Source organism: Mustelus asterias, unplaced genomic scaffold, assembly GCF_964213995.1.
Source record: "Mustelus asterias unplaced genomic scaffold, sMusAst1.hap1.1 HAP1_SCAFFOLD_1741, whole genome shotgun sequence".
Taxonomy (NCBI): Eukaryota; Metazoa; Chordata; class Chondrichthyes; order Carcharhiniformes; family Triakidae; genus Mustelus; species Mustelus asterias.
Genome location: NW_027591686.1, coordinates 19,013 through 46,254, shown reverse-complemented (window position 1 = coordinate 46,254; position 27,242 = coordinate 19,013). Strand labels below are relative to the sequence as shown.

General features: G+C 46.1%; 1 protein-coding gene across 2 annotated transcripts in view; it reads left to right on the top strand.

Moving 5' to 3' along the window:
* The first annotated feature begins 1,269 nt into the window (after positions 1-1,269).
* Positions 1,270-27,242, top strand: part of LOC144488652 (MOB kinase activator 2-like) — a 28,278-nt gene continuing 2,305 nt past the window's right edge. Inside the window, exons 1-5 of one of the 2 annotated variants that reach the window (XM_078206724.1) lie at positions 1,270-1,437; positions 13,456-13,619; positions 17,469-17,562; positions 22,561-22,685; positions 24,057-24,287. In XM_078206724.1, coding sequence (XP_078062850.1) covers positions 1,394-1,437; positions 13,456-13,619; positions 17,469-17,562; positions 22,561-22,685; positions 24,057-24,287 — 658 coding nt within the window. In that variant the 5' untranslated portion in view covers positions 1,270-1,393. Of the gene's footprint in view, positions 1,438-13,455; positions 13,620-17,468; positions 17,563-22,560; positions 22,686-24,056; positions 25,492-27,242 lie in introns of those variants that run through there. The other variant, XM_078206723.1, reaches the window with a different exon arrangement.

Here is a 27,242-nt window from a genome sequence, read left to right as displayed (position 1 = left end):
TGGAAAATCTCAGCAGGTCTGACAACATTTGTGGAGAGAGAATAGAGCCAATGGATGGGATTTTACAGTCTTGCTCGTCCCAATACCATAAATTCCTGCCCAAGGTCAACAGACCTTCCCATGGTCTGCCGCTCGCCCACTCCGATTCATGTGGCGGACAGTGCGATAAGATTCCAGCAATGTTTCAACTGACTCAAAACGTTGGCTCTATTCTCTCTCCACAGATGCTGTCAGACCTGCTGAGATCTTCCGGCATTTTCTGTTTTTGTTTCACACTCCAGCATCCGCAGTATTTTGCTTCCATCTAATTGTGGCGCTTACTGCATACATTCCCTACCCTTTCCTGAATAATAACATCATCTGGGAGACTGAGGAGAAAAACAGATTAAGAACCCTGGCCAATTAGATGGGGGAAAGCAGAGCAATTCTTCCAGCCTCTTTTGGGCAAACAAGACTAGTCCCAGACTAGTAGCCTGGTACTCTGTCCATTATCAGAAACAGGACCAGTTTTTGCTTGAAAGAACTTGGCAACTTGTTTCACAGGCACACTCTTTTCTGGGTAAAGAGCTTTCTACCTAACAGGGTTCTGTCCCTGTGTAACTTGTCAGTGTGGGGATTGGCTGTGTCGCTTTGAATGAGCAAGGAAGATTTCTTGTGGATTCACAGTAGATCATTATTTGAGTTACACAACATTGGTTTTAAAACCTGGTTTTAGTCATGTTATTAGAGTTTCAGTAAAGCATAATAGTTAGTGCATCAAGTTTTCACACAGCCATGGTGTTAGCACCCATCAAGCAATCATAGACTGCCCTGTTGAGTTGTATAGGATAAACTACTGCTGGGAGAAATCTATTGCCCCTTACCGTGGTGGGAGAAATTTGAGCAAATGATTAATAATAATAAATTGTGAAGTGTAACATTATAATATAATGGCTTGGGTGGAATTTTTGTTCTCATTCATACTTTAGAACCAAATATGTTCCATATTTCGAGTGGACAGCGCTGAATGTTATAACCAGAGAGAGGAGTGTTTCTGTGACACAATTAATGGCACTATATTGGCTCACTCTCTTTGCACAAAGTCCCTTCGGAGACAAGGATGACTTCTTTGTGTTGGGTTCAATTTACAGACGCTCCCTAAGGTCTTTGCTTTGTGTTGTCGTGGCAGCAGCCACAGCCTGCGCTCCGATTGGGTCCTCTTTGGGAGCCAGTCGTATAAGCACATCAAATGCAGTCAAACTAGTTTGCAGAGTGGTTTGAGCTTGCTGTGTTACAGAGAGGGGGGGGGGGAACACTTTGCACATGCTATTGTGCCGGGTGGGCTTTTTTTGTGTGCGTTTCCTCCAATCTGGCAGTTGAGTGAAATAACAGGGGGGCCCTGGAGCAGTGCAGAATGGTCCTACAGGCTGTAGGGAAGGCACTGGGCTACAAGAAAAGGTAAGAAAGTAAGAGGGAAACGGAAGGATTGTTTGTGCAGTTGCATTGGAAAGAGAATGCTGTTGCGAACTTTGAATCGGACTGCTGATCCTTGGGATCCAGATTCCTACCCTACCCCCCTCCCCTGTGTCTGAGTATTTCAGTACAGCCTCTAATCTGAAATCTGTCAATTGAAGTGTAAATGATTTGTCTTCTCTGCTTCCCTTTAAAGTCCTGCAGCGAGAGGGAACTAAAATTAAGAGATTGGACGAAGTCCCTTTCTGCCCATAATATGCCAAACAAAACTTGTAACCCGGGATAATCTGTTGAAAATGCTGTTTTTTAGATTGTGTACTGTTGGCAAGGCGGTTAAATGCTCTGGGTTGTGTTCGCTGGTAGGTATTTGGAAACGGTTAACTATCAGAACAGCCCAAACAACAGAGCATGTATTTTAGCACTGCTGTACGTGCTGTATGCAGTAGTGCTGACTGACACCAGGTGAGTGCACTGTCTCAGGGAACATTTCACAGGGCGTTCAGCTATCTGGGTAGTTTGTTTTTTTTAAAAAGAACACATTTCACCCCAGAAATCGACTGGGGTTCTTGTTCCTGATGAACGTCAAAGATGTAGGTACAAGGGAGTCAGATGAAAACAAAATGCTGGAAAAAAACTCAGCAGGTCTGGCAGAATCTGTGGAGAGAAAGAACGGAGTTAACGTTTCGAGTTCGATAAGACTTAGAATCACAGAATCCCTACAGTGCAGAAGGAGGCCACTCGGCCCATCAAAATTTAAAGTTTTAAAAAAAAGTTTATTAGTCACAAGTAAGGCTTACATTAACACTGCAATGAAGTTACTGTGAAAATCCCCTAGTCGCCACACTCCGGCACCTGTTCGGGTACACAGAGAGAATTTAGCATGGCCAATGCACCTAACCAGCACATCTTCCAGACTGTGGGAGGAAACCGGAGCACCCGGAGGAAACCCACACAGACACGGGGAGAACGTGCAGACTCCGCACAGACGGTGACCCAAGCTGGGAATCGAACCCGGGTCCCTGGCGATGTGAGGCCAGTAAGAGTTTTAACAACACCAGGTTAAAGTCCAACAGGTTTATTTGGTAGCAAATACCATGAGCTTTCGGAGCGCTGCTCCTTCGTCAGATGGAGTGGAAATGTGCTCTCAAACAGGGCACAGAGACACATAATCAAGTTACAGAATACTTGCTGCGAGGCAGCAGTGCTAACCACTGTGCCACCGTGCCGCCCCAGATCATAGAGTCGTAGAATTCCTACAGTGCAAAAGGAGGTCATTCAGCCCATCGAGTCTGCACCGACAACAATCCCACCCTGGCCCTATCGCCGTGGCCCCACATATGTACCTTCGTCATGAAGGGTCATCCAGACTCGAATCGTTGGCTCTATTCTCTCTTTCTACAGATGCTGTCAGACCTGCTGAGATTTTCCAGCATTTTCTGTTTTTGTACCAGGTTTAGGGTACAGGAATGGTAGCCTCAGCCAGATGACCTGTCCCTAATCTAGAAATGCTGAGGCCGGCTATAGAATCCACACTGCGATCCAGGCTGAGATGAACAAGTTCAGCACAAACTGGCAGTGGAACCTGAGACCTTCTTGGTTTGTACGGTTCCGGTACACTTCATTTTTACTAACTGTGTTGCCAGGACATCTGGCACTATAAAATGCCACTTTTTGAAGCGTCCCAAGTAGTATTTATGGGGTCCTTGTCTACGGTTTCATATTGTATTCAATACTTTCTTTCTGCTGCCAGCAGTCCATTGTGTGCTGGGGGATATTCAATATCGGTTTGGAAGGTGCAAGAGGCTGACCAGAGTCTGGGTTTCCATACAGTACTATCCTTTGTTTTGTTGCTGGGTTCAAAGACGTGGATTTTTTGTAAAATTACAGGTTTACAAAAAGTGGGGGAGAAGATGGTGAATAACTTTAGCAAATCTATTGGTGTTGTACTCTGTGTACGTCACAGTTTGGCAAGAGTTTTCTGAAACAATATTCCGTAAGCTTTAAAAATGTTGCTAAGTCTTAACGTAGCTGAAAGTAATTTGATGCTTTAATACTTTATAGACATATCTCTCTCAATCTAAAGGTGGAGTATTACAGTACCCTCCTCTCGGATAACCACGTTATGAAATGGGAAAAGTAATCGGGTCCTTTTCTCAGATCAATCCCATCTACCTGCCACCTCACTTTATTTGTCAATCCCTTTTCTCCCCAGAACTTGTCTAACTGTCCACGTTATCTACTGCAACGGCCTTCCCTGGTAACTTATTCAATAATGTCATTATCCGCTGGGTGAAAAATTCCATGTGATTCCTTCTGTGTTCTCCTGTGTTGCCTGGTGTTTGTGTCCTTTGCTATAATTTGCCTGGGATCGATTTCCGCACTATTCATTCGTTAAAGCAGCTCAGATATGCAGACTTTGTCCCTCTTGAAACGATAATGGTAGTGGGAAAGAAAAGTTGGTAATTACAGTTTGAATACTTGCCGAGTGTTGTGAAAACGTTTGGTGGCGGGGGGGGGGGGGGTGTTCGAGGTTGTGATACATTCGCCAGCTTTGCAACATAGATTAATCCCCTCCATCTATGTTACACCTGTGTAATGTATTTCATATGGGTTGTTGATCCAAGTACATCAATCCCAAAAGGTGAATGCACTTCAAATCACATGGTGCAATAGCAACTTTATTTCAAGTTATAGGAACCTGTCTGCTCTGACATCTTACATAGAATCCCTACAGTACAGAAGGAGGCCATTCGGCCCACCGAGCCTGCACCAGCAACAATCCCACCCAGGCCCCTATCTCGTAATCCCACCCAGACCTTATCCTGTAACCCCACGTATTTACCCTGTTAGTCCCCTTGACACTAAGGGGCCATTTAGCACCCAAACGTGGGCAAAGGCAAACTTCCGAAACAGCCAAAGAAACACCCTCCATTCCCAAATTGTAGCCAGTGTTGCTAAACTTATTTAGCGTATAGGAAAAGTGCAATATACGTTGTGTAGTGTGTTGCTTCTGTGATATTCTCATCTTAAATTGTCCCCACCATCCATAATCACCAGTGTGTCACCCTAACGTTATACACTGAGTACTCTCCCCACCCACAGCCCGCATTTGGTTTGGTGGAATCTGTAATTGGTTCCTTTTCCACCGTTTAAAAGGGCATATTGTGAAGATTTCACACACCCACTGAATATTATGCTTTGATGTAATCCGAGAGGCGACAGGCCGTAATTTACCTATATTTAACTTAGAAAGGATAATTCAGGCTGGAATATGCACCTCCTGCATTCCAGATATTTTGAGAAGCTACTCAAGTTGGGTTAAGTCAGCCTCTCTCCTTCAAAGTTGCCTTGTAACATTCTTCAGGCAGCCAAGCCATATACATCATTTTCTCAAAGTAACTGGTGACCATCTTTTTAAAAAGTGGTTACAGAAAATGTTGCTCTTCTTCTGGCAGTTTATCTGTGATTTTACCAATTTCTCTTTCCCTCTCCTGAAAGATTTAGACAGTATAGACGTTTGGATTAGAAAATAACTTGTGTTGCACCCATTTTTCAGGCAAAGAACAAGTAGAAAGTTCAAGTATCTCGTTAGCAGTGAGCACCTTGCGCCTAGTCTAGACAAGCATTGATTCCACTGCTAAATGTGTACGTCTGTTTCAGTTGCTCCCGCAGCTGCTAACTAATGGTGAATTTTAATTTTAGAAAGAATTTAAAGTCAAAGCATTTTCTGTGGAGTCAGAAAGCTCCGAAGTGCTCCCCCATCATCATTTGAGTTGAGTAAAATGGGTGTATATTCTTTGAAGTTTAGATAAATGTGAGGTGGTGGCATTGAAGTTATATAAAATTCTTAAGGCACGATCTTACTGGCCGATCACGCCACGCTCCCACTGCAGCGAGGTCGGAGAGTTTGGCGCCCAGCCAAATCTCCGTTCACTGCAGCGGGATGGGAAAATCCCACTGGCGTGAACGGCCGAATCATTCCAGCCTTAGTGTTTGACTGGTAGATGCTGAGAGTCTGTTTTCCCAGGCTGGGGAGTCTAAAACTAAGGGTCATAGTGTCAGGATAAAGGGGTCAGCCATTTAGGACTGAGATAAGGAGAAACATTGTCACTTTGAGGGTTGTGAATCTTTGGAATTTTCATTTGGGTATATTCAAGATTGAGATTGATAAATTCTTGGATACTAAGGGAATCATGGGGATATAGGGATAGGACAGGAACATGGATTTGATATAGAAGATTGGCCATGATCTTATTGAATGGTGAAGCAGGGTTGGGGGATCACATGACCTACTCCTGCAGCCATGTCTTTTATTCTTAGTCCTTACAATCACCAGCTGACTCCAAGCTGTTGTTCGGCCAGAGCCCCTTCTGGGATATATCCAGACAGCAACTGAAGATGGAGAGCCTAAAATTGATTTTTCTTTCGGGTCAAGCTACCTATGGAGATGAAGCAGCTTGCCCTGAACATGTAGATGAGTCCTGAGGACCAATTCATGGCAATCCTCAGTCCAAGACCAAAATAGTGACCATTATCCATTGTGTGGTTTTTGGCAGCAAGTTACTTGGGGGTAGGTGGTGGGGAGGTGTCGTTACAGAAAAGCACACATTCAGCTCAAAGTTACTGGCTACTGCTCCGAAGCACCAACCCCAGTTAATTTCCCCCTTTCCTAGTAAAGCAGCACTGAGACTAATTGTAATGTCTCTACCGTAACCCGAATTAATTAACTCAGTGGAGACTGGAGGCTGTGCTGTGTCTGGCCAGCATGGTTCATCTACTTCATAGAATCCCTACAGTGCAGAAGGAGGCCCATCAAGTCTGCACCGACTCTCTGACAGAGTATATTACCCAGGCCCACCACCGTACCCTACCCCTTGACCCCATGCATCTAATCTCCACATCTTGAGAAACTAAGGGGCAATTTAGCATGGCCAATTCACCCAACCTGCATACCCTTGATGAGTTGTTTGTTTAACTAGTGATTTCTGATGACATAACTATTGACTATATCAATACGCCCTTCAAACTGGAATCAGTTTTGCATACAGCACCAGTTTTGCCAGCAACCTCCTTTTTAAAAATTGTATCTAAATGATCCACAGACACACAGATGCTTCTGTGTAATCTGCAGAATTTTTCAAATGAGCAAATACATGATTTGTCATAGGATAGAATTTAGAATTGATAATCTTATGGACGCTCATCTGGTTCCTCAAGATATCTAAACACAAGTCGGGTGGCACAGTGGTTAGCACTGCTGCCCTCACAGTGCCAGGGACCTGGGTTTAATTCCGGCTCGGGTGACTGTCTGTGTGAGTTTGCACATTCTCCCCATGTCTGCGTGGGTTTCCTCCGGGTGGTCCCATTTCCTCCCACAGTCCAAAAATGTGCAGGTTAGGTTGATTGGCTGTGCTAAGTTGACCCTAGTGTCAGGGGGATCAGCAGGGTAAATATGTGGGGTTACGGGAATAGGGCCTGGGTGGGGTTGTGGTCGGTGCAGACTCTATGGGCCGAATGGCCTCTGTCTGCACTGTAGGGATTCTCTGAAGTCTCAGTCTACCTTTCGGACGCGCTCGATGATTCGACCCCTGGCTTTTTCAGCTGTTCATGTTGATGGTTGGGATGCAATTGGCTGCCTCAACATTCTGAGTTAGAAGAAAAATCTTCCGGGGTTCTTACTATCTTAGTACTGTCTAGAAAGCTCTGATAATAAGACAGTGGGCGGGAATTTACGGCCTCGCTCGTCCCGAAACCGTAAAATCCCGCCCGAGGTCAACGGACCTTTCCCATGGTCTGCCCCCTCGCCCGCTCCGATTCCCGTGGCGGGCGAGATGGTAAAATTCTGGCCAGTGTTATCTGTTTGAGGCCTGCTACTTCTGTTCAGCTGCATGCCGCACACACCTCTCCTCCCCCCCCCCTCCCCCCCCCCCCCCAGTTAGCTAGTTTACTGATTCAGACTCTTTAAGTTCAGATGGAAGAATGGCCACTAGGTTCAATACAAGAGGGTGAGCAGAACTCTTGGAATCGTATTCCATTGCAAGTCGCCATCTTCAAATGAGAAGAGGAAAATAAAGATGATTAAAAGAAAATTAATTTTGTTATGTCCATTTTACTTGTTCTAACAAGCTACTGACAGTGCTCACTGCCCCGTCTCTGGAACAGTGCCTGATCTTTGCTAACTTCAATGACAGATGCTTTGAAATATGAACTTGTAAAAGCACAAAAGGATTAATTCCTTCGTATCAAACAACCAACTTCCCTCAAGGTGCAGACTTTTTGTCAGTTGCAAGAGACACGCTCTCCAACCCTTCACGTGACTCCTGCAAAATTCCCTAACCCTCTGGGGTAGTTAGTAATTCCCTCCTGCCAAGGCAGTTTGTGGCCCATGAGGTGGGTCTGGCCCAGGTGCTGTCTGGTAACTGACAGTAAGCAAGCAGCGGAGTAGACAAGAGAGGGGCTGAGAATCAAACCGAGATGATTAATCTTGGAATGCAGCAAGCCTGAACTCGTACGGCTGCAACAGCCCCGGGGAAATCTGCACACTTGCGTTAGTGAGCTAAAAACAATCTGCTCAAGATACCTGCCTCTCTTCATTCACTTTTGATTGTGCGCCCATATATCTGTTCGCTCTCTTTTCCTTTTGTTCCTCACTTTTCTCTTTTTGTTTAAAATCTTCCCTCTCTCTTTTTAACCTTGAGTCAGTTTAATTTTCAATTCTCAAAAAGTATGTTTTTTTCTCCTTGCCATTACATCAGTTTGCTTCCAGGGAAGATGACAATGTAAGAAATAGCATTCAACTAACAATTAAAGGGATTTGTCATTCGGGAGAGGAGAGATAAAAGGAATGGCTTTTGATTGTCCAAGTTGTTGAACCTAGTCATCAAATTTTAATTGCTGCCTCGCTTTTTTAAAAAAAAGCTCTTACGATGTGGCTCACAACAGCGTTACAGACCAGGGAGCATTGCAATTGCATGGCAAATGGGATGAAGACAACTAAGCAGCAAGGTGAGAAATGTAACAGAGTTAGAATCATACAATCCCTACAGTGCAGAAAGAGGCCATTCGGCCCATCAAGTCTGCACCGACAACAATCTCACCCATTGCCCTATCCCCGTAACCCCAAATACTACCCTGCTAATCCCCCTGGCACTCAGGTTTAAAGTTTATTTTTTATTAGTGTCACAAGTAGCCTCACATTAACGCTGCAAGTTGCTGTGGAAATCCCCCAGTCGCCTCACTCCGGTGCCTGTTTGGGTACATTAAGGGAGAATGTAGCATGACCAATGCACCCTAACCAGCACGTCTTTCGAGCCGTGGGAAGAAACCGGAGCACCCGGAGGAAATCCACGCAGACACGGGGGAGAATGTGCAGACTCCGTACAGACAGTGGCCCAAGCTGGGAATCGAACCCAGGTCCCTGGCGCTGCTAACCACTGTGCCACTGTGGGCAATTTAGCACTTCTTTGGAATCACAAGTGTTGACGTATGGATGGAACTGTGCACGAGGCTGGAGTTGAAAGTGACAAAGTGGATTCCCTGGTTTTTTTTTGGGAATTGGGAGCAAGAAGACGAATAGAGATGCTGGAGCCCAGGCTGACGGAAAAGTGATTTGTGTGGCATGTTATCTATTATTATTTATTTTAGGCCATGTTGTATAGTTCGTTACCTATCAAAGCTTTTTAAGAAGGATCATGGAAGACCAGCTTTTATTGCCCATTGCGAGTTTCCCCTTGAGATGATGGTGAGTTGCCTTCTCGGACCATTGCATTCCGCTGAAAGCACTCCCGCTGCTGTTAGGTAGGAAGTTCCAGCCTTTTGACCAAATGGTCAAATTCAGGTTAGTGTGTGACTTGGAGGGAACTCCAGGTTATGGAATCCCATGCACTTGCAGCTCATGTCCCTCCAGATAGTGGAGGTTTGGACAGTACTGTCAAAACAGCCTTGATTGAGTACACACTGTCGCCATGGTACACTGTTGGTGAATATGGATTGTTTTAAGATGGTGGATGGGGTTACCAATCAAGCAGATAGCAGAGGAGGCTAGCGGGGTGAGATGGCAAACTGCTCCTGTTTTCTTATGCCTTTACGCTCTTCTGTTCTTTGTCCTGAATGGTGTTGATCTTCTTAATTTCAAGCTATTAATGTTTCCCTGGGTTTAATTCTGTCCATTTTACTCTATCACAGGATTGGCAATTGGGTGAAAACAGGGTTTTGCAAACAGCAAGTCTCAGTACATTCTATGAAGGTGCAGCCCTGCTAGATTATTTAAAAAACCTTACCATGTTCTGCCATATGCCCACCCCCTTCCCTCTCCACACTTGTACCCTGTCCCAAAGCTCCACAATGTATTGATGGCCCTTAGACTCTGAATAAGAGCAGTCATGACTTGTGCTCTGGAAGTTGACATTCACTGAGGAGCATTTTCATTCAGGGTAGCTAAGAGCTGATACAGCGATAGAATAATATTCATTCGGTAACCTGTGTATTTTGTTAAGTTTTAAGGTTTTTAAAAAAAAGTTTTATTTATTAGTGTCACAAGTAGGCTTACATTAACACTGCAATGAAGTTGCTGTGAAAATCCCCTAGTCGCCACACACCAGCACCTGTTCGGGTACACTGAGGGAGAAACATAGAATCCTACAGTGCAGAAGGAGGCCATCCGGCCCATCGAGTCTGCACCGACTATAATCTCACCCAGGCCCTATCCCCATAACCCCTTGTATTTACCCTGCTAGTCCCCCCAACACTAAGGGGCAATTTAACATGGCCAATGCACCTAACCCGCACATCTTTGGAGTGCGGGAGGAAACCGGAGCACCGGAGGAAACCCACGCAGACACGGGGAGCGGAACCCTATCACCTCACCCACCACGGAATTGGAGCGGGCGAGGGTCTGACAATGGAAATCTCCTTTGACCTCAGGCGGGAAGTTCCGGTCTCGCCCTAGCGGCACCTGCTCGGGTACACTGAGGGCGAATCTAACAAGGCCAGTGCATCTAACCAGCACGTCTTACGGACTTTTAAGACATTTCCTTGGGGTACTTCGAGGCATTTTGAGAAAAGATGTTATTTTTAAGAGATTTCATTGTTTTGCTCTTCTTGCTAAATGCCTTTTGCAGCTACTTGGTGTATATTTAATGACAGCCCTTCCTGTCAGGTGTTCTTTGTTGCTGTTTTAAGAAGGTTGCATTTGGCCCTGGTGTGTGGAAGTGTGTGACATGGTGGCGTTAATTCAGGTGTGCTGAACAAGAAGGTTTTAATTTGGAAAAACGTTGTAACCTTTGCTTTTGATTTCCCTTTCTCCCGACTGAACCATGAACTTGTGCATCACCGGTAATTTCCTGAGTGGTAGTGTGGAAAAGACTCCTACTGTATGACCTTGTGAAGTGAGCAGAATGGCTAGAGTTGGTCTGGTTTCCTTTAAATGTATTTTTGTGCTACTGCATGGGGGCATACTAATGCATAGCACCACAAAAAGTAGATACTGAACTCTCAATTTCAGCCACATTGTTTTCGGATGGTCCCTTATTTATTTTATATTCTTGCAAAAAAAAGAAATTGGGGTAATTTTCACAATCTACTTCATGTTTGTTTTTCAGAACTGGAATGCTGTGAATGTAACATGTCTGATGTGGGTCATTTAGGTTGCTCGAGGAAAATAGCTTCTCTTTATGTATAATCTCTTCATATCAGGGCTGCGTTATTGTAAAGGAGGGATGGGTGAGTAGGCACGGACCAGTGGTGGAGGGTGGCACGGAGGTTAGTGCCACTGCCTCACAGCGTCAGGGACCCAGGTTCAATTCCAGCCTTGGGTGACTGTGTAGAGTTTGCACGTTCTCCCCGTGTCTGCGTGAGTTTCCTCCGGGTGCTCCGGTTTCCTCTCAGTCCGAAAACGTACAGGTTGATTGGCTATAGTAAATTGTCCCTTAATGTCAGGGGGACTAGCAGGGTAAATACATGGGGTTACAGGGTTAGGGCCTGGGTGGGATTGTTGTCAGTGCAGACTCGATGGGCTGAATGGCCTCTTTCTGCACTCTAGAGATCTATGATTCTATTCTATGACTCTAATTGTAATAATCAAAGGGGAAAATGTCTACAAAAGGGAGTTGGTAAAGTTGCTAACTCTATCTAGTGTCAACTATCCACTGGCACCCCACAAGCCCATGCTGACATCCCAAACCAATCGGAAAGCAAATAGACTATTACTGATTGGATGATTTTTGACTGTTAAACATCCCCTTTATTCCCCCCCTCAGCTCACATTTTTATTATTAATAACCAAACAATTTTAAAAACATTTTTTTTTATCAGTCCTATGATTTTTCTCCTGGGTTTGCTCATCATAGTTTCCCAGAAATTAGTCTTAATGATGAGTGGCACAGTGGTTAGCACTGCTGCCTCACGGCACCAGGGACCCGGGTTCAATTCCACCCTTGGGTTACTGTCTGTGGAGTTTGCACGTTCTCCCCGTGTTTCCTCCAGATGTTCCGGTTTCCTGCCACAGTCCAAAGGTTAGGCTGATTGGCCATGCTAAATTGTCCTTTCGTGTCAGGGGGACTAGCAGGGTAAATACATGGGGTTACAGGGGTAGGGCCTGGGTGGGATTGTTGTCGGTGCAGACTCGATGGGACAAATGGCCTCCTGACTGTAGGGATTCTGTTCTATTCTAAATCTTGGAGATTACAAGGCAATCCTGGAGTGTTGGCAGCCCATAACAGGTGGCTGTGGTGGAGTGAAACAGTGAAATCTAAGAAAATTGGAAAGAAATGGAAGAGATATGCGCAGTCTCATGAAGGATAGTGTGGCCATGATTGACTTTGCAAGAAAGTATGCAGTGTGGTGACAAGGGTGCACCAGCTTTATAAATCATTTGGGCAAAATAAAATAAAATCTTTTGCTATCGAGATTCCAGAGTGAAGGGCAAGACCATCTTTGGACCACACAGTCCAAAGATGTGTGGGCTAGGTTGATTGTCCATGCTAAATTTCCCCTTTATTGTCAGGGGGATTAGCAGGGTAAATACATGGGGTTACAGGGATAGGACAGAGCTGGACACCCAGATGGGAAGGATTGAAAAGAAAGATCGAGTGGAACATTCGGTCGTTGTTTATGCAATGCCGCAATTGGCTTTAAAAGCCAGTAGATTGTAGGATATTGGGAAGACGGAGGGAGGCAGGTGGAACAGTTTTGAGAAACTAAAAAGGAAAGAGATGGAGTGACGAGTTTTGATTTCAACATGTTGAAGGGGGAGGGAGGCGACTGTTCTAAGGTGCTTCATCTTGCAGCTTGGGAGGAACATGGGAATAAAGTCAGAGGAGCATAGATAAGTTGTTTTGAAGAAAGGGAAGGCAGAGCTGTTGGGGTGGGGGAAGTAGGTCGTAGAAAGAAAAATCAGCATTTTTTTCTCATTTCCTATCTAAGAGCAAGAGATGTTAAAATGGTTATGGTGTTCCAAAGTTTGAGCATTAACATTGTAATATGCCATGGTATCAATGGGAATTGGATTGGAGTTACCTCACAGTGGCACAATGGTTAGCACTGCTGCCTCTCAGCGCCAGGGATGAGGGTTCGATTCCAGCCTCGGGTGACTGTGTGGAGTCTGCATGTTCTCCCCATGTCTGCGTGGGTTTCCTCCGGGTGCTCTGGTTTCCTCCCACAGTCCAAAGATGTGCTGGCTAGGTTGATTGGCCATGCTAAATTGCCCCTTTGTGTCAGGGGGACTAGCTAGGGTAAATACATAGGGTTACAGGGATAGGGCCTGGGTGGGATTATTGTTGGTGCAGGCTCGATGGGCTGAATGGCCTCCTTCTGCACCATAGGGATTCTATGATTCTAGTCCTGTTGGCTTCTTACAGACATCAATTCTCCCTCTACTGTTATGACTAATGATGGTAGATTAGAATAACAGAGGACATCACTGACTTTGACCTAGAACACATTTTATGCTGCAGTGTTTGAAACCTGTTTCTGATTTTATTTGTGGTTTATCTTTTTTGCCCTCAGGAAGACTGCAAAATCAAAGCCGGATGAAAAGCTGCCTTCGACTGAAGAGAAGAAGTTGTATTTGGAGGCAGAGTACACCTCAGCCCGAGTGTCTGATGCAGATTTGCCCATGCTTGTGAGCTTGCCTAGCGAGATTGACCAGAATGAATGGTTGGCCAATAACAGTAAGTAAACCTCACAATAAACCAAAGGTTCTCAGCAATGGAATGGTATGGTGACACCGGTGCTTTGGAGGTAATGTTTGGCAGGTGTGGGATTTATTCTCTTCCAGCGTTCCTTACGGGGATTTCCGAGGTATGTTCAGGTAAAGGCTAACAACTTCCATGGGGTAGGGGATATGGAGATGAAATTGGGTGAGCCAACTGTGTGGAGTTTGCACATTCTCCCCGTGTCTGCGTGGATTTCCTCCACGTGCTCCGGTTTCCTCCAGAGATGTGCAGGGTTAGGCGGATTGGCCATGCTAAATTGACTCTAGTGTCAGGGGGATTAGCAGGTTAAATACGTGAGGTTACAGGAATAGGGTCTGGGTGGGATTGTGGTCGGTGCAGACTCGATGGGCCGAATGGTCTCCTTCTGCTCTGTAGGGATTCTATGATCCAGACACCTTGTAGCTGCTCTTGAAAATGTCCCAGTGGTCTTCTAAGGAAGAAGATATTTGCAAAGGCCTTAGAGAATGTCAGTTGATTCTCCTCTTTTCCTTCTGTCCATGCAGTGACGAAGGTGAATATCTATAGATTAAATACTGCCTTTGGCACTAGTTTCTAAGAAAAAAATGTTTTGATGGGTTGAGGGCGTCACCGACTTGACTTGTGTTGCTTGTTCCTAATTGCCCTTGAGAAGGTGATAGTGAGCTGTCTTCTTAAACCACTGCAGTCCATGTGGTTGTGGTGGTGCGAAGGTGTGTGGTGCAGAGTGGGTAATGGTTGGGGGTGGGGTATATGAGGTGTGGAGGGGGGTGCGCATGGGGGGGTTGGGGTGGTGGGCTTGTTAGGAGGGGATGCCAGCGACAGTAAAGGAACGGGTCATGCGGCATGATGGCACAGTGGGGTTAACACTGCTGCTTCATAGCGCCAGGGACTCAGGTTCAATTCCTGGCTTGGGTCACTGTGTGTGCGGAGTCTGCACCTTCTCCCCGTGTCTGCATGGGTTTCCTCCGGGTGCTCCGCTTTCCCCCCCACAGTCTGAAAGATGTGCTGTTAGATGCATCAGCCATGCTAAATTCTCCCTCAATATACCTGAACTGGCACCAGAGTGTAGCGACTAGAGGATTTTCACAGTAACTTCATTGCAGTGTTAATGTAAGCCAACTTGTGACACTAATAAATAAACTTAACTTAAACTTCAGCCCGGACCGCGTGTGGCTTTGAGGGGGACTTGTGGGTTGTGATGTTCCCATATGACTGCTGTCTTTCTGGATGATACTGCCTTCAGCCACTCTGTTCGGCGATCTCTTATCAAACACAGCATTGCCTTATTTTTCCAGCTGCTGACTAGCCTGCTGTGTATTACAGAAACTTTAATGTTTTTTTCTTTTCCCCCCTTTCACTTTCTCTGTTTTGTTTTTAACAAATAATATAGCTCATACATACTTGTGGTGAGCAAGGCACTGACTTATCATGACTGAATGAGACACATCTTGTTTTTGTTCATCCAATTATAGGGGTTTTGCAGTTGTTTTGAACAGCACATCCTACAGTTAGACCTTTTTTTTTTACATAAACCACAAGCCATGACCGTGAGTCACTGGAGGGGTCAGTAAAAGTATAACCGGTTTCTTGTGCAATCTGTTCTATTCATGTACTCTTTCCTCAATAATGGGACACCAGTCAAGACTGAACTTGAAACTCTCTGGCTCGCTCCTTCAGGCAGTGAAGCCATTAATGTGGAGTATTGATTTTCCATTCTTTTGCTTTGTGCCATTGTGAACACTCCCATTAAAGACTTGCTGTGCTTCATTCTTGGCTCCCAACATAATTCAGATTAATTACCAATACATGCTGTGGACTGCCTCCACTGAGTTGTCAGCCACATTGTAGACCTCCTCCGGACTTTACTCAGACCAGAACAACACCATTGACCTTGTGCTCATTGGCCGGCATCCTGGGGAGGCAATAGCCTAGTGGTATTATCACTAGACTATTAATCCAGAAACTCAGCTAATGTTGTGGGGACCCGGGTTCGAACCCCGTCACGGCAGGTTGTGGGATTTGAATTCAATAAAAGAAATCTGGGATTAAGAATCACCGATGACCATTGTCGATTGTCGGAAAAACCCATCTGGTTCACTAATGTCCTTTAGCGAAGGAAATCTGCTGTCCTTACCCGGTCTGGCCTACATGTGTCTCCAGAGCCACTGCAATGTGGTTGACTCAACTGCCCTCCAAGGGCAACTGGGGATGGGCAAAAAATGCTGGCCCAGCCAGCGACACCCATGTCCCTCGATTTAATTTTTTTAAAAAGCTAATGTTCTGGGGACCCGGATTAGAATCTCACCACAGCAGGTGATGGAATTTGAATTCAATAAAAAAAATCTGGGATTCAGAATCTACTGATGACCATGAAACTATTGTCGATTGTCGGAAAAACCCATCTGGTTCACTCATGTCCCTTTAGGGAAGGAAATCCGCCATCCTTACCCGGTCTGGCCTACATGTGATTCCAGAGCCACAGCAATGTGGTTGACTCTCAACTGCTCTCCAAGGGCAACTAGGTTTGGGCAATAAATGCTGTAAGAAGTCTCACAACACCAGGTTAAAGTCCAACAGGTTTATTTGGTAGCACAAGCCACAAGCTTTCAGAGCGCTGCTCCTTCATCAGGTGAGTGAGTGGGAGTTCTGTTCACAAAAAGGGCACATAAAGACACAAACTCAATTTACAAGATAATGGTTGGAATGTGAGTGTTTACAGGTAATCAAGTCTTAAAGGTACAGACAATGTGAGTGGAGAGAGGGTTAAGCACAGGTTTAAAGAGATGTGTATTGTCTCCAGCCAGGACAGTTAGTGAGATTTTGCAAGCCCAGGCAAGTTGTGGGGGTTACAGATAGTGTGACATGAACCCAAGATCCCGGTTGAGGCCGTCCTCGTGTGTGCAGAATTTGGCTATCAGTTTTTGCTCAGCGAATCTGCGTTGTCGTGTGTCGTGAAGGCCGCCTTGGAGAATGCTTACCCGAAGATCAGAGGCTGAATGCCCGTGACTGCTGAAGTGTTCCCCAACAGGAAGAGAAGATGTTCATTCATCCGTTGTCATAGCGTCTGCATGGTCTCCCCAATGTACCATGCCTCGGGTTATCCTTTCCTGCAGTGTATCAGGTAGACAACTATCAGTCCAAAGATGTGCAGATTAGGTGGGATTGGCCAGGATAAATTGCCCCTTAGTGTCAGGGGACTAGCAGGGTATATACATGGGGTTGTGGGGATAGGGTCTGGGTAGGATTGTGGTTGGTGCAGACTCGATGGGCCGAATGACCTCCTGCACTGTAGGGTTCTGTGATTCTCTGATCATCCAAGAAAATGTTTGTTTATTTTTGCCAGGGGGAGTAAGGGTGGGAAGAGTTAAGGGGTGAGAAGGAAGGAAATATTTATTTTTTAAAATGGAAACACTGCTAAATCTGAAAGAGAGGAGGCATTAGGTTTTCTGACTCCTTAGAAATATACTCGGTTTTGTTTTATTAAGTTGTTGGAAGGTGGGGGAGCATGGTAATTTGGAGGCAAGAGAATGCCCCCCACGAGGGCAACAAATGAGAGTGACGCATCAACTGCTGGCGTGTCATACATTGAAAGTACCCGGACAGATCCGTTGGGGAGGATTACACACTAACATGGCATTTGGAGAAATAAAGAGATAAAGCTGGAGCTTAGATCCTAATAACACCCAGATACCCAGTATTAGTCGTGCTACTCCTTAGATATGGAGGCAGCCATTGAAAATAAAGCAGGGCATTATTATTACAATAATTAATTTAGATTGTAACATTGCCTCACATATGTGTTCCCAATTATTTTTGTTTTGACAGCAATGACATTCTTCAATCACATAAACCTGCAGTACAGTGCTATCTCTGAGTTCTGCACAGCAGAGACATGTCCAGTGATGAATGCATGCAACATGTAAGTACCCTTTACTTGTCAGTATTATGTGCTACAGATCTTAATGTACTTGAGTTTACTTTAACTGGAACAATTCCCTACAGTGATCGACTCTTCAGAAATGTATTCTTTCACAGGTTGTGTGCATCATTGGCTGGGCCCAGCGTTTATTGCCCATCCCTAATTGCCCTTGAGAAGGTGGCGGGGTGAGCTGCCTTCTCGAACTGCTGCAGTCCACATGGTACTACAGGCACACTTGCAGGGTTAGGGAGGGCGTTCCTGGATTTGACCCAGCAACAGTGAAGGAATGCTAATATATTTCCAAGTCAAGATGGTGAGTGGTCTGGAGGGGAAGTGGTGCTCCCACGTGCCAACTGCCCTCATGCCATAAGTAAGAGTTTTAACAACACCAGGTTAAACTTTAACCTGGTGTTGTTAAAACTCTTACTGTGTTTACCCCAGTCCAACGCCGGCATCTCCACATCATCTCATACCATAAGACATAGGAGCAGAATTGGGCCACTCGGCCCATCGAGTCTGCTCCGCCATTCAATCTTGGCTGATTTTTTTCTCATTCCCATTCTCCTGCCTTTTCCCCATCACCCCTGATCCTCTTATTAATCAAGAACTTATCTATCTCTGTCTTAAAGACACTCAATGACTTGGCCTCCACAGCCTTCTGCGGCAAAAAGTTCCACAGATTCACCACTCTCTGGCTGAAGAAATTCCTCCTCATCTCTGTTTTAAAGGATCGTCCCTTTAGCCTGAGGTTGTGCCCTCGGGTTCTAGTTTTTCCTACTAGCGGAAACATCCTCTCCACGTCCACTCTATCCAGGCCTTGCAGTATCCTGTAAGTTTCAGTAAGATCCCCCCTCATCCTTCTAAACTCCAACAAGTGACAGACCCAGAGTCCTCAACCGTTCCTCATATGACGAGCTCTTCATTCCAAATGATGGAGGTTGCTGTTGAAGGAGGCATTCAAGTAGCTTTAATTGACACCTCAATTTTGGGTATTTCAAGTCCTGCAGTTGACTCTTCATTTGAAGCAGAGTTGATTCCCCCACCTTGATGGGAATGGTAGATATACCAGGCCATGAAGTTAGATTGTGGTTGAATACAATTCTGCTGCTGCTGACGGCCCAAAAGTACCTTATGGATGCTCAGTTTTGATTTAGATCTGTTCGAAATCTATTCCAATTAGCACGGTGGTAGTGCCACAGAACACGATGTAGGGTTTCCTCAATGTGACGGTAGGTCGACCCAAGGACTGTGCGACGGTTACTCTCCAATCCTGTCTTCTGCGACAAATAGATTAGTGAAAACAAGATCAAGTAGATTTTTCCGTCTTGCAACTATGTCCTTCAGGATTTGGCCACTTTTGTCAGTAATGGTGCTACCAAGCACCTCTTGGTGATGCATGTTGAAGTTCCGCCACCCAGAGTACATTCTGTGCTCTTGCTACTCATAGAATCCCTACAGTGTAGGAGGATGCCATTCGGCCCATCGAGCCTGCACCGACAACTATCCCCGTAACCCAAGTATTTTTACCCACTAATCCCCCTGACTCTAAGGGGAAATTTAGCATGGCCAATCAGCCTAATCCGCACATCCTTGGAGTGTGGGAGGAAACCGGAAGAAGCCCACGCAGACGCGGGGAGAACGTGCAAACTCCACACAGACAGTGACCCGAGCCGGGAATTGAACCTGGGTCCCAGCTGGTGTGAGGCAGCAATGCTAACCACTGTGCTACCCGTGCCGCTACCCTCAGTGAGCCTTTCAAATGGGGTTCAACATGGGGGAATACTGACTCATCAGCTGTCAGGGCAGGGGATATGGTAATCAGGAGATTTCCTCATCTATGTTTGAAGCATACTGAGGTCCGGAGTTAATGTTGAGGACTCTCAGCACAACTCCCTCCTTGGTTTGATTTATTATTATCACATGTATTAACATACAGTGAAAAGTATTGCTTCTTGTTCTCTGACTGTACACCACTACCTCTGCTAGGTCTGTCCTTCCGGTTGGACAGGACATACCTAGGAATGGTAATGCTGGTTTCTAGAACATTATCTGTGTCAATGAGCATGACTATATCAGGCTGTTGCTTGACTACTCTGCGAGGCAGCTCCCCCAATTTTGGCACAAGCTTCCGGATGTTAGTAAGTAGGACTTTGCAGGGTTGACGGGGCTGGGTGTGCCGTTGTCGTTTTTGGTGCTGAGGTCCAGTTGGTCTGTCCGGTTTTACTCCTTTTCTGTCGCGGTTTGATACCTCTGAGTAGGTTGCTAGGCCATTTCGGAGTCAATCACGTTGTGAGTCTGTAGTCCCATGTAGGCCAGATGAGGTAAGGACAGCAGATTTCCTTCTGTAAAGGTCATTAGTGAACCAGATGGAGTTTTTATGACAGTGGGTTATGAGTGCATGGTCACCATTACTGGTGATATATGAGCATTAGCTGGGGCCTCTGGATTACTGGTCCAGTGACATTAACAATATGCTATCACTTCCCTTCGCAGGGGTGATATATTTAGAGAGAGTTTAAGAGCTGAAATCGCAGATGAAACCATTGCAAAGGTCCCCAAATGATCTCCATAGAGTATACCAAGAGGAAGTGTGGAGAGCAGACCTATTCCTACAGATGGTGCAGGAGAACTGAAGGGAAAAATCTGAACTGAAAAAGCTGAAGGGAAAAGTGGGCGGCACAGTGGTTAGCACTGCTGCCTCACAGCTCCAGGGACCCGGGTTCAATTGCCGACTTGGGTCACTGTCTGTGTGGAGTTTGATGTGGAGATGCCGGCGTTGGACTGGGGTGGGCACAGTAAGAAGTCTCACAACACCAGGTTAAAGTCCAACAGGTTTATTTGGTATCACGAGCTTTCGGAGCGCTGCCCCTTTATCAGGTGAGTTGCTTAACTAGGCTTCACCTGATGAAGGGGCAGCGCTCCGAAAGCTCATGCTACCAAATAAACCTGTTGGATTTTAACCTGGTGTTGTGAGACTTCTTACCGGGTGGAGTTTGCACATTCTCCCCGTGCCTGCGAGGGCTTCCTCCCGGGTGCTCCGGTTTTCTCGTGCTGGTTGGATGCATTGACCCGAACAGGTGCCGGAGTGTGGCAACTAGGGGGTTTTCACAGTAACTTCATTGGAGTGTTAAATCTTACTTGTGACACTAAAAAATAAACTTTTAAAAAAAAACTTTAAAATCAGTTGAAATTGCCCAACTAATTTCACGTACGGCTGACAGAGGAGAGACCCTTTGTTCCATTGGTCAGAGCTGGATGAAGAGTTCATAAATGAGGTGAGAAAAGCACCCGGTTTGTTGGATTCTGCTGCTGATGGCGTCATTACGGAGCAGCCTCGGGGAACCAATCCACCTGCCTTCATTAGCTCACGGCAGTGCAAAGAGAGATCGAAGGAAGGGGGAGAAAGTACCTCCAGTAGAATAAGCATAATTTTCAATAATGTCATGACAGAATTTCCCCTTCCCCCAGCGACGTGGCGGAACTCAGTCCCATCTGGGGCAGCGTTCCTGTGCAGCCAGCGAGTCAAAGCAGCCCATAAGTACAGTCCCAAAGTTGATTTTTTAAAAAAAATAATTGACATGTAAAAGTACACTTGGAGCGTTTTTCCAGGACAGCAAACTCCTGTTTTGCAGTGTCATCGACTCTCAACTGCCCTCCAGGGGATGGGCAATAAATGCTGGCCAGCCAGCGACACCCATGTCCCAGAAATGAATAAAAGCCTGATGATGATGCAACAGCATTGTCTATTTGACTGTATTCAAACACTGCTGCAAGTATAAACAATTCTTGCATTATGTTAACCTGGCTGGTAATGCATATGTTGGTGCTTTTACATCTGTTCAATTCTTAATGACAGTTGTTTAAATTTTAATGGCTGTGCCTACATCCTTGTTGTCCCACTTGCCTGATAGAATAGTACGTGGGGCTCCCCCTGTGGCCTAGCAACTGCAAGCACCATGCCACGCCAGCCACAATAGGTCTCCCACTCGAGGCATTGCTGCCAGCTGTACAGCCAATCGAGCACTAGATTTGGCCGCCATGATTTGAAGTGCTTGGCAAAAGAAGCAAATGTGACGTGAGGAAATAAACATTTTCACCCAGCGAGTGATTGGGGTCTGGAATGCACGGCCTGGATTGTGATGGAGGCAGGTTCAATATATATGGCACTAGAAAGAGTGGGGCGGCACGGTAGCACAGTGGTTAGCACTGCTGCTTCACAGCGCCAGGGACCCAGGTTCGATTCCCGGCTTGGGTCACTGTCTGTGCAGAGTTTGCGCATTCTCCCCATGTCTGCGTGGGTTTCCTCCGGGTGCTCCGGTTTCCTCCCACATTCTGAAAGACATGCTGGTTAGGGTGCATTAACCTGAACAGGCGCCGGATTGTGGCGACTAGGGGAATTTCACAGTAACTTCATTGCAGTGTTAATGTGAGCCTTACTTGTGACTAATAAATAAACTTTAAAGATTTACTAGGATGCTACCGGGACTTGATGGTTTGAGTTACAAGGAGAGGCTGCATAGACTGGGACTTTTTTCTCTGAAGCGTAGGAGGCTGAGGGGTGATCTTATAGAGGTCTATAAAATAATGAGGAGATAAGCTAGATAGTCAATATCTTTTCCCAAAGGTAAGGGAGTCTAAAACTAGAGGGCATAGGTTTAAGGTGAGAGGGGAGAGATACAAAAGGGTCCAGTGGGGCAATTTTTTCACACAGAGGGTGGTGAGTGTCTGGAACAAGCTGCCAAAGGTAGTAGTAGAGGCGGGTACAATTTTGTGTTTTAAAAAACATTTAGACCTGGTATACATGGGTACGATGGGTATAGAGGGATATGGGCCAAACGCAGGCAATTGGGACTGGCTTAGTGGTTAAATAAAAGGACAGATTGGCCAAGTTGCCAAGTTAGGCCGAAGGGCCTGTTTCCATGCTGTAAACCTCTATGACTCCAGGTAGATGCATCTTGAAGCTCATCCTGTTTCCTATAATTTGTGTCATTGTTGCAGTCAGTACTTCTGGACAGATGAGCGAGGGAAGAAAATAAAGTGTACTGCACCTCAGTATATTGACTTAGTGATGACGCACATCCAAAAACTACTGACCGATGAGGAAATCTTCCCTACCAAGTATGGTGAGTTTTTACAAGTGTATTTCCACGTGCGATGTGTTTTCTGCCCGTTACGCCCATAATACATTGGAGCAGAGTTAGGCCATTCGGCCCGTCAAGTCTGCTCCTCCATTCAATCATGGCTGATAAGTTTCTCAACCCCATTCTCCTGCCTTTTCCTCATAACCTTTGACCCCTTAACCTGTTGCCCTGGCCGGAATCAAGCAGAACCTTTATGTGCCATCAGGAAACTAATCTTCTTGCACTCTATTGCACATTATTGACACAATCTACTCAATCTACTGCGCTGGGGCGACAGAGTGGCACAATGGTTAGCACTGCTGCCTCACAGCACCAGGGACTCGGTTCGATTCCTGGCTTGAGTCATTGTCTGTGCGGAGTCTGCATGTTCTCCCTGTGTGTGCATGGGTTTCCTCTGGATGCTCCGGTTTCCTCGCACAGTCCGAAAGACGTGCTGGTTAGGTGTATTGACCATGCTAAATTCTCCCTCAGTGTACCCGGACAGGCGCCAGAGTGTGGCGACTAGGGGATTTCCACAGTAACTTCATTGCAGTGTTAATGTAAGTCTACTTGTGACACTAATAAATTAACTTTAAAAAATCTATGTTAATGAATTTGTTGTAAGCTTGATTTTTACTCTCTGGTTTTCATTCCCGAATGATTACATAGCAAACAAATATTGTCGTTACCTGTCTGAATCTGGTGCATTTTGTACATTTTGCATTTTGTACATTTGTACATTTGTGCATTTTGTACATCTCACTTAGTAAATCACCACTTCGTATTGCAGACTATGGATCAGTGACTGTCTGTAAATGTCCAAAATTTACCATGCGGCACGGTGGCACAGTGGTCAGCATTGTTGTCTCACAGTGCCAGGGACCTGGGTTCAATTCCCAGCTTGGGTAACTGTCTGTGTGGAGTCAGCACGTTCTCCCAGTGTCTGCGTGGGTTTCCTCCGGGTGCCCCGGTTTCCTCCCACAGTCTGAAAGATGTACTGGTTAGGTGGATTGGCCGTGCTAAATTACTCCTTAGTGTCAGGGAGATTAGCAGGGTAAATGTTACGAGGATAGGGCCTGGAGGGGATTGTGATCGGTGCAGACTCAATGGGCCGAATGGTCTCCTTCTGCACTGTAGGGATTCTAATCAGCTCAAAATGATGGCTTCACGCACATCCATTGAAAAAGAGGACTGATTCTGTGTTTGTTCTCTTCCTTGTAGAACATTTTGATGTGAGACAGAAACGTTACACTGACACCATTAACCTCTTTTTTTTTGTGTCGGTGCGCCCATGTTTGTCTGTGCTCGTGACTGCCCAAGCAAATGCAGAACCATTGCTCTTGTGAACTGACTGCCCTCCCGTTTTGCCAACAGGTAAAGACTTCCCGAGTTCCTTTGAATCCCTCGTTCAGAAGATCTGCCGCTACCTCTTCCACGTTCTCGCTCACATCTACTGTGCCCACTTCAAGGAGGTTGTGGCCCTTGAACTGTACCCGCACCTCAATACTGTCTACATGCACTTTCTGATCTTTGTCAGGGAGTTCAATCTCATCGACCCCAAGGAAACGGCCGTGATGAGGGACTTAACGGATGTTCTGCTCTGTGGTGAGCCACAGCCCCAGAACCATGTTGACCACAGATGAGCAGGGTGGCCAATGCACATCATGGATATTAGAATTATTTTCTTTAGTGGAAAGAATAATAACTTAAGAGATCATGTTGCCCATGGCAACGTTGAAGTAACATGTGACCAACAAATCAGTGATTCCAAGTGGCCCAAAACGGTGACGGCGTCGAGCCCCCGCCCCCAGTACCGCAGCTCTCCTTTACCTCACAGAGTATCATCTTTCTCAATGTTAAACAGTACGTGGTGTTGTCAAACCCCCTTCCACCTCAGCACCCTAGTGACAGCAAGTAACGAGTTCTTTCACTTATGCGAAAGATTCTCCTAACTCGCTTGCCGCCGGTTATGGATGGATCTGTCGGCGTTCCATGAAATGACGGGCGTCACTCGCTGTCACGCGCCAATTGTCCGGTTTTTTTTCACTCGGTCCTCCGCTACCATTCTCTGGGCGGCACGGCGGGTTAGCGCTGCTGCCTCACAGCGCCAGGGGCCTGACTTCGATTCCCGGCTTGGGTGACTGTCTGTGCGCAGTTCGCACGTTCTCCCCGTGTCTGCGTGGGCTTCCTCCGGATGCTCCGGTTTCCTCCCACAGACCAAAGACATGCTGGTGAGGGTGCATTGGCCATGCTAAATTCTCCCTCAGTGTACCCGAACAGGCGCCAGCCAGAGTGTGGCAACTAAGGGGATTTTCACAGTAACTTCATTGCAGTGTTAATGTAAGCCGACTTGCGACACTAATAAATAAACTTCAGTTTGGCACAGAACGTGGCCTGGATGCCACAAATCTGCAGGCAGAGAGATTAGAACGATCCTTAGAGAAACCTCATATGGTTTGTGGTTTGGAGCGGATGAAGGCTCCCGTTGTATACTCGTAGGGGGAGGGTGGGGGGGTTCTGTGTTGACGATTCCTGGGATATATTTGTAACCAAGCTGGAGATGGGGTTTTTTTGCTTCAAGAGACTTGCTGCTATTCCTGCCACCTTCTCCTTTCCCCACCACGTCCCTTTTATTGTTGTAGAGCTCGTTGCTGTCCAGTTGAGCTCCATTGAAGATAGCCTTTGTAGTGGGTCAGTAGATCCTTTGTGACCTATCACTTGTTTCATATCCTGCTTGTAATCTTTGGTTTATCTGTGAGTTTAGAAGTGTCACATGACCATTTTTTAAAAAAAAATACCCGTGGCTATGAACATTTGTAAAACTGGAATATCTCCGAGTCCTCTCGGCATCAGTTGTGCTCGTTGGAGTGAAAGGAACTGGGGAACGGAATGCTTTCCTTTGTCAGCTCAGGCCACGTCATTATAGTGTGCATTAACTGCAGAGTAAAGGTCTCCTCTGCCCCCTCTCCACAACAAGCCTCACACGCAGCCTTGGAAAGCTGCAGCGGCGTGGCATTTTCCCATTATCCCACGGCCTTGCCACTGCTAGGCAGTGTCGAGCTAAGACCAGTGTGCGCTGTAGCCCATTGTTTGTGGGGCAGGATTAAGACTGTTAAGTTATAGTTTCATTTTAGCATTGACGCATTACACTACTGACTTGGGAGTGGTGGGACAGGTGAAGATAGTTCAACTGAAGACTTCAGAGCAGTGGGTATCAAATCACCTCCCCATTGTGCCTCTGGGTTTAAATCATCTTATTATCTGAATGAATTTTACTGCGGTGTATCCCTTTGGAGCCAAATTAACTTTGGAATGAAAATAGCGTCGCAGGTAAAGTTTCTAGTTCTCTCTTCTCCGGGTTAAACTGGATTATACAGTTTGGGAAGTAGTGGGAAAAGTGCAAAACAATGGGTTCAGCCTGGAAACCATTTAGATTGTGCCTCATGCCCTTCTTTCTCTTCTCACTAATATTTTTAATCTTTATATAGTGGCATATAAGAAGCAAACACACCCACTGGCTTGCCAGCACTTTCTCCCGCGCTGCCCTGACCCCCACTGAGGTAACAGTCACCTGAGGCATCCTCAAGATCCTGACACCTACCTCCCCTGAGATCTTTGATTCCAAAGCAGATTGGAAGGTGGATGGAAGTGTTTGCGTGACCCAACAGCGCTCCCTCCCTGTTTCTCCGCCCTCCCCCTGTCGAGCTGAAGCCTTGACGGGCTGCAATTTGCAAACTAATTCCTCAGTTCTCGCTAACATAATCTTTTTGAGAACTGGAGGCTAATCTCACAGTTGCAGAGTTGTCCGGATACTGCTGAGATACCAGAACCATTAAAAACATCTCAGAAAGTCATTTCGATTCTCTGTTGAATGCGAGTTAGATGAAGTATGGAACACCAAGAGTAAGCAGAGTACAGATCTTTGCGTATTAGCAATAACCCGAGTCCAGTAATCCTAAAATAGAATCCTACAGTGCAGATAGAGGCCATTCAGCTCATCGAGCCTGCACCAACCACAATCTCACCCAGGCCCTATCCCCTATAACCCCATGTATTTACCCTAGCTAGTCCTCCTGACACTAAGGGGCAATTTAGCATGGCTAATCCACCTAACCTGCACATCTGTCTGTGGGAGGAAACCGGAGCACCCGGAAGAAACCCACGCAGACACGGGGAGAATGTGCAAACTCCACACAGACAGTGACCCAAGCCGGGAATCGAACCCGGGTCCCTGGCGCTGTGAGGCAGCAGTGCTAACCACTGTGCCACCATGCCGCCTGTGATTTAATTACTTTCTTATCAGATGTGTGTTTTAAAGTTCCTTTCCTCTGGCTGCAATTAGCGTTTGTTCCTTTTCCGATACAGCACCAGTAGAAGCGTATCGCAGTCAGGGCCAGTCCCTCCGGCAAGGGTTAGAAATGAGCAGTTTTTATCATTAGTAAATCGGTTTTAATTTCAATTTTCTCTGCTTTGGATTGTGAAGCACAGCTGGTAACAACTGGACTTTTAAATGGGTAGCTTGACAGTGGAAGCCACTATTTGGGAAGAGAGATGGGGGTG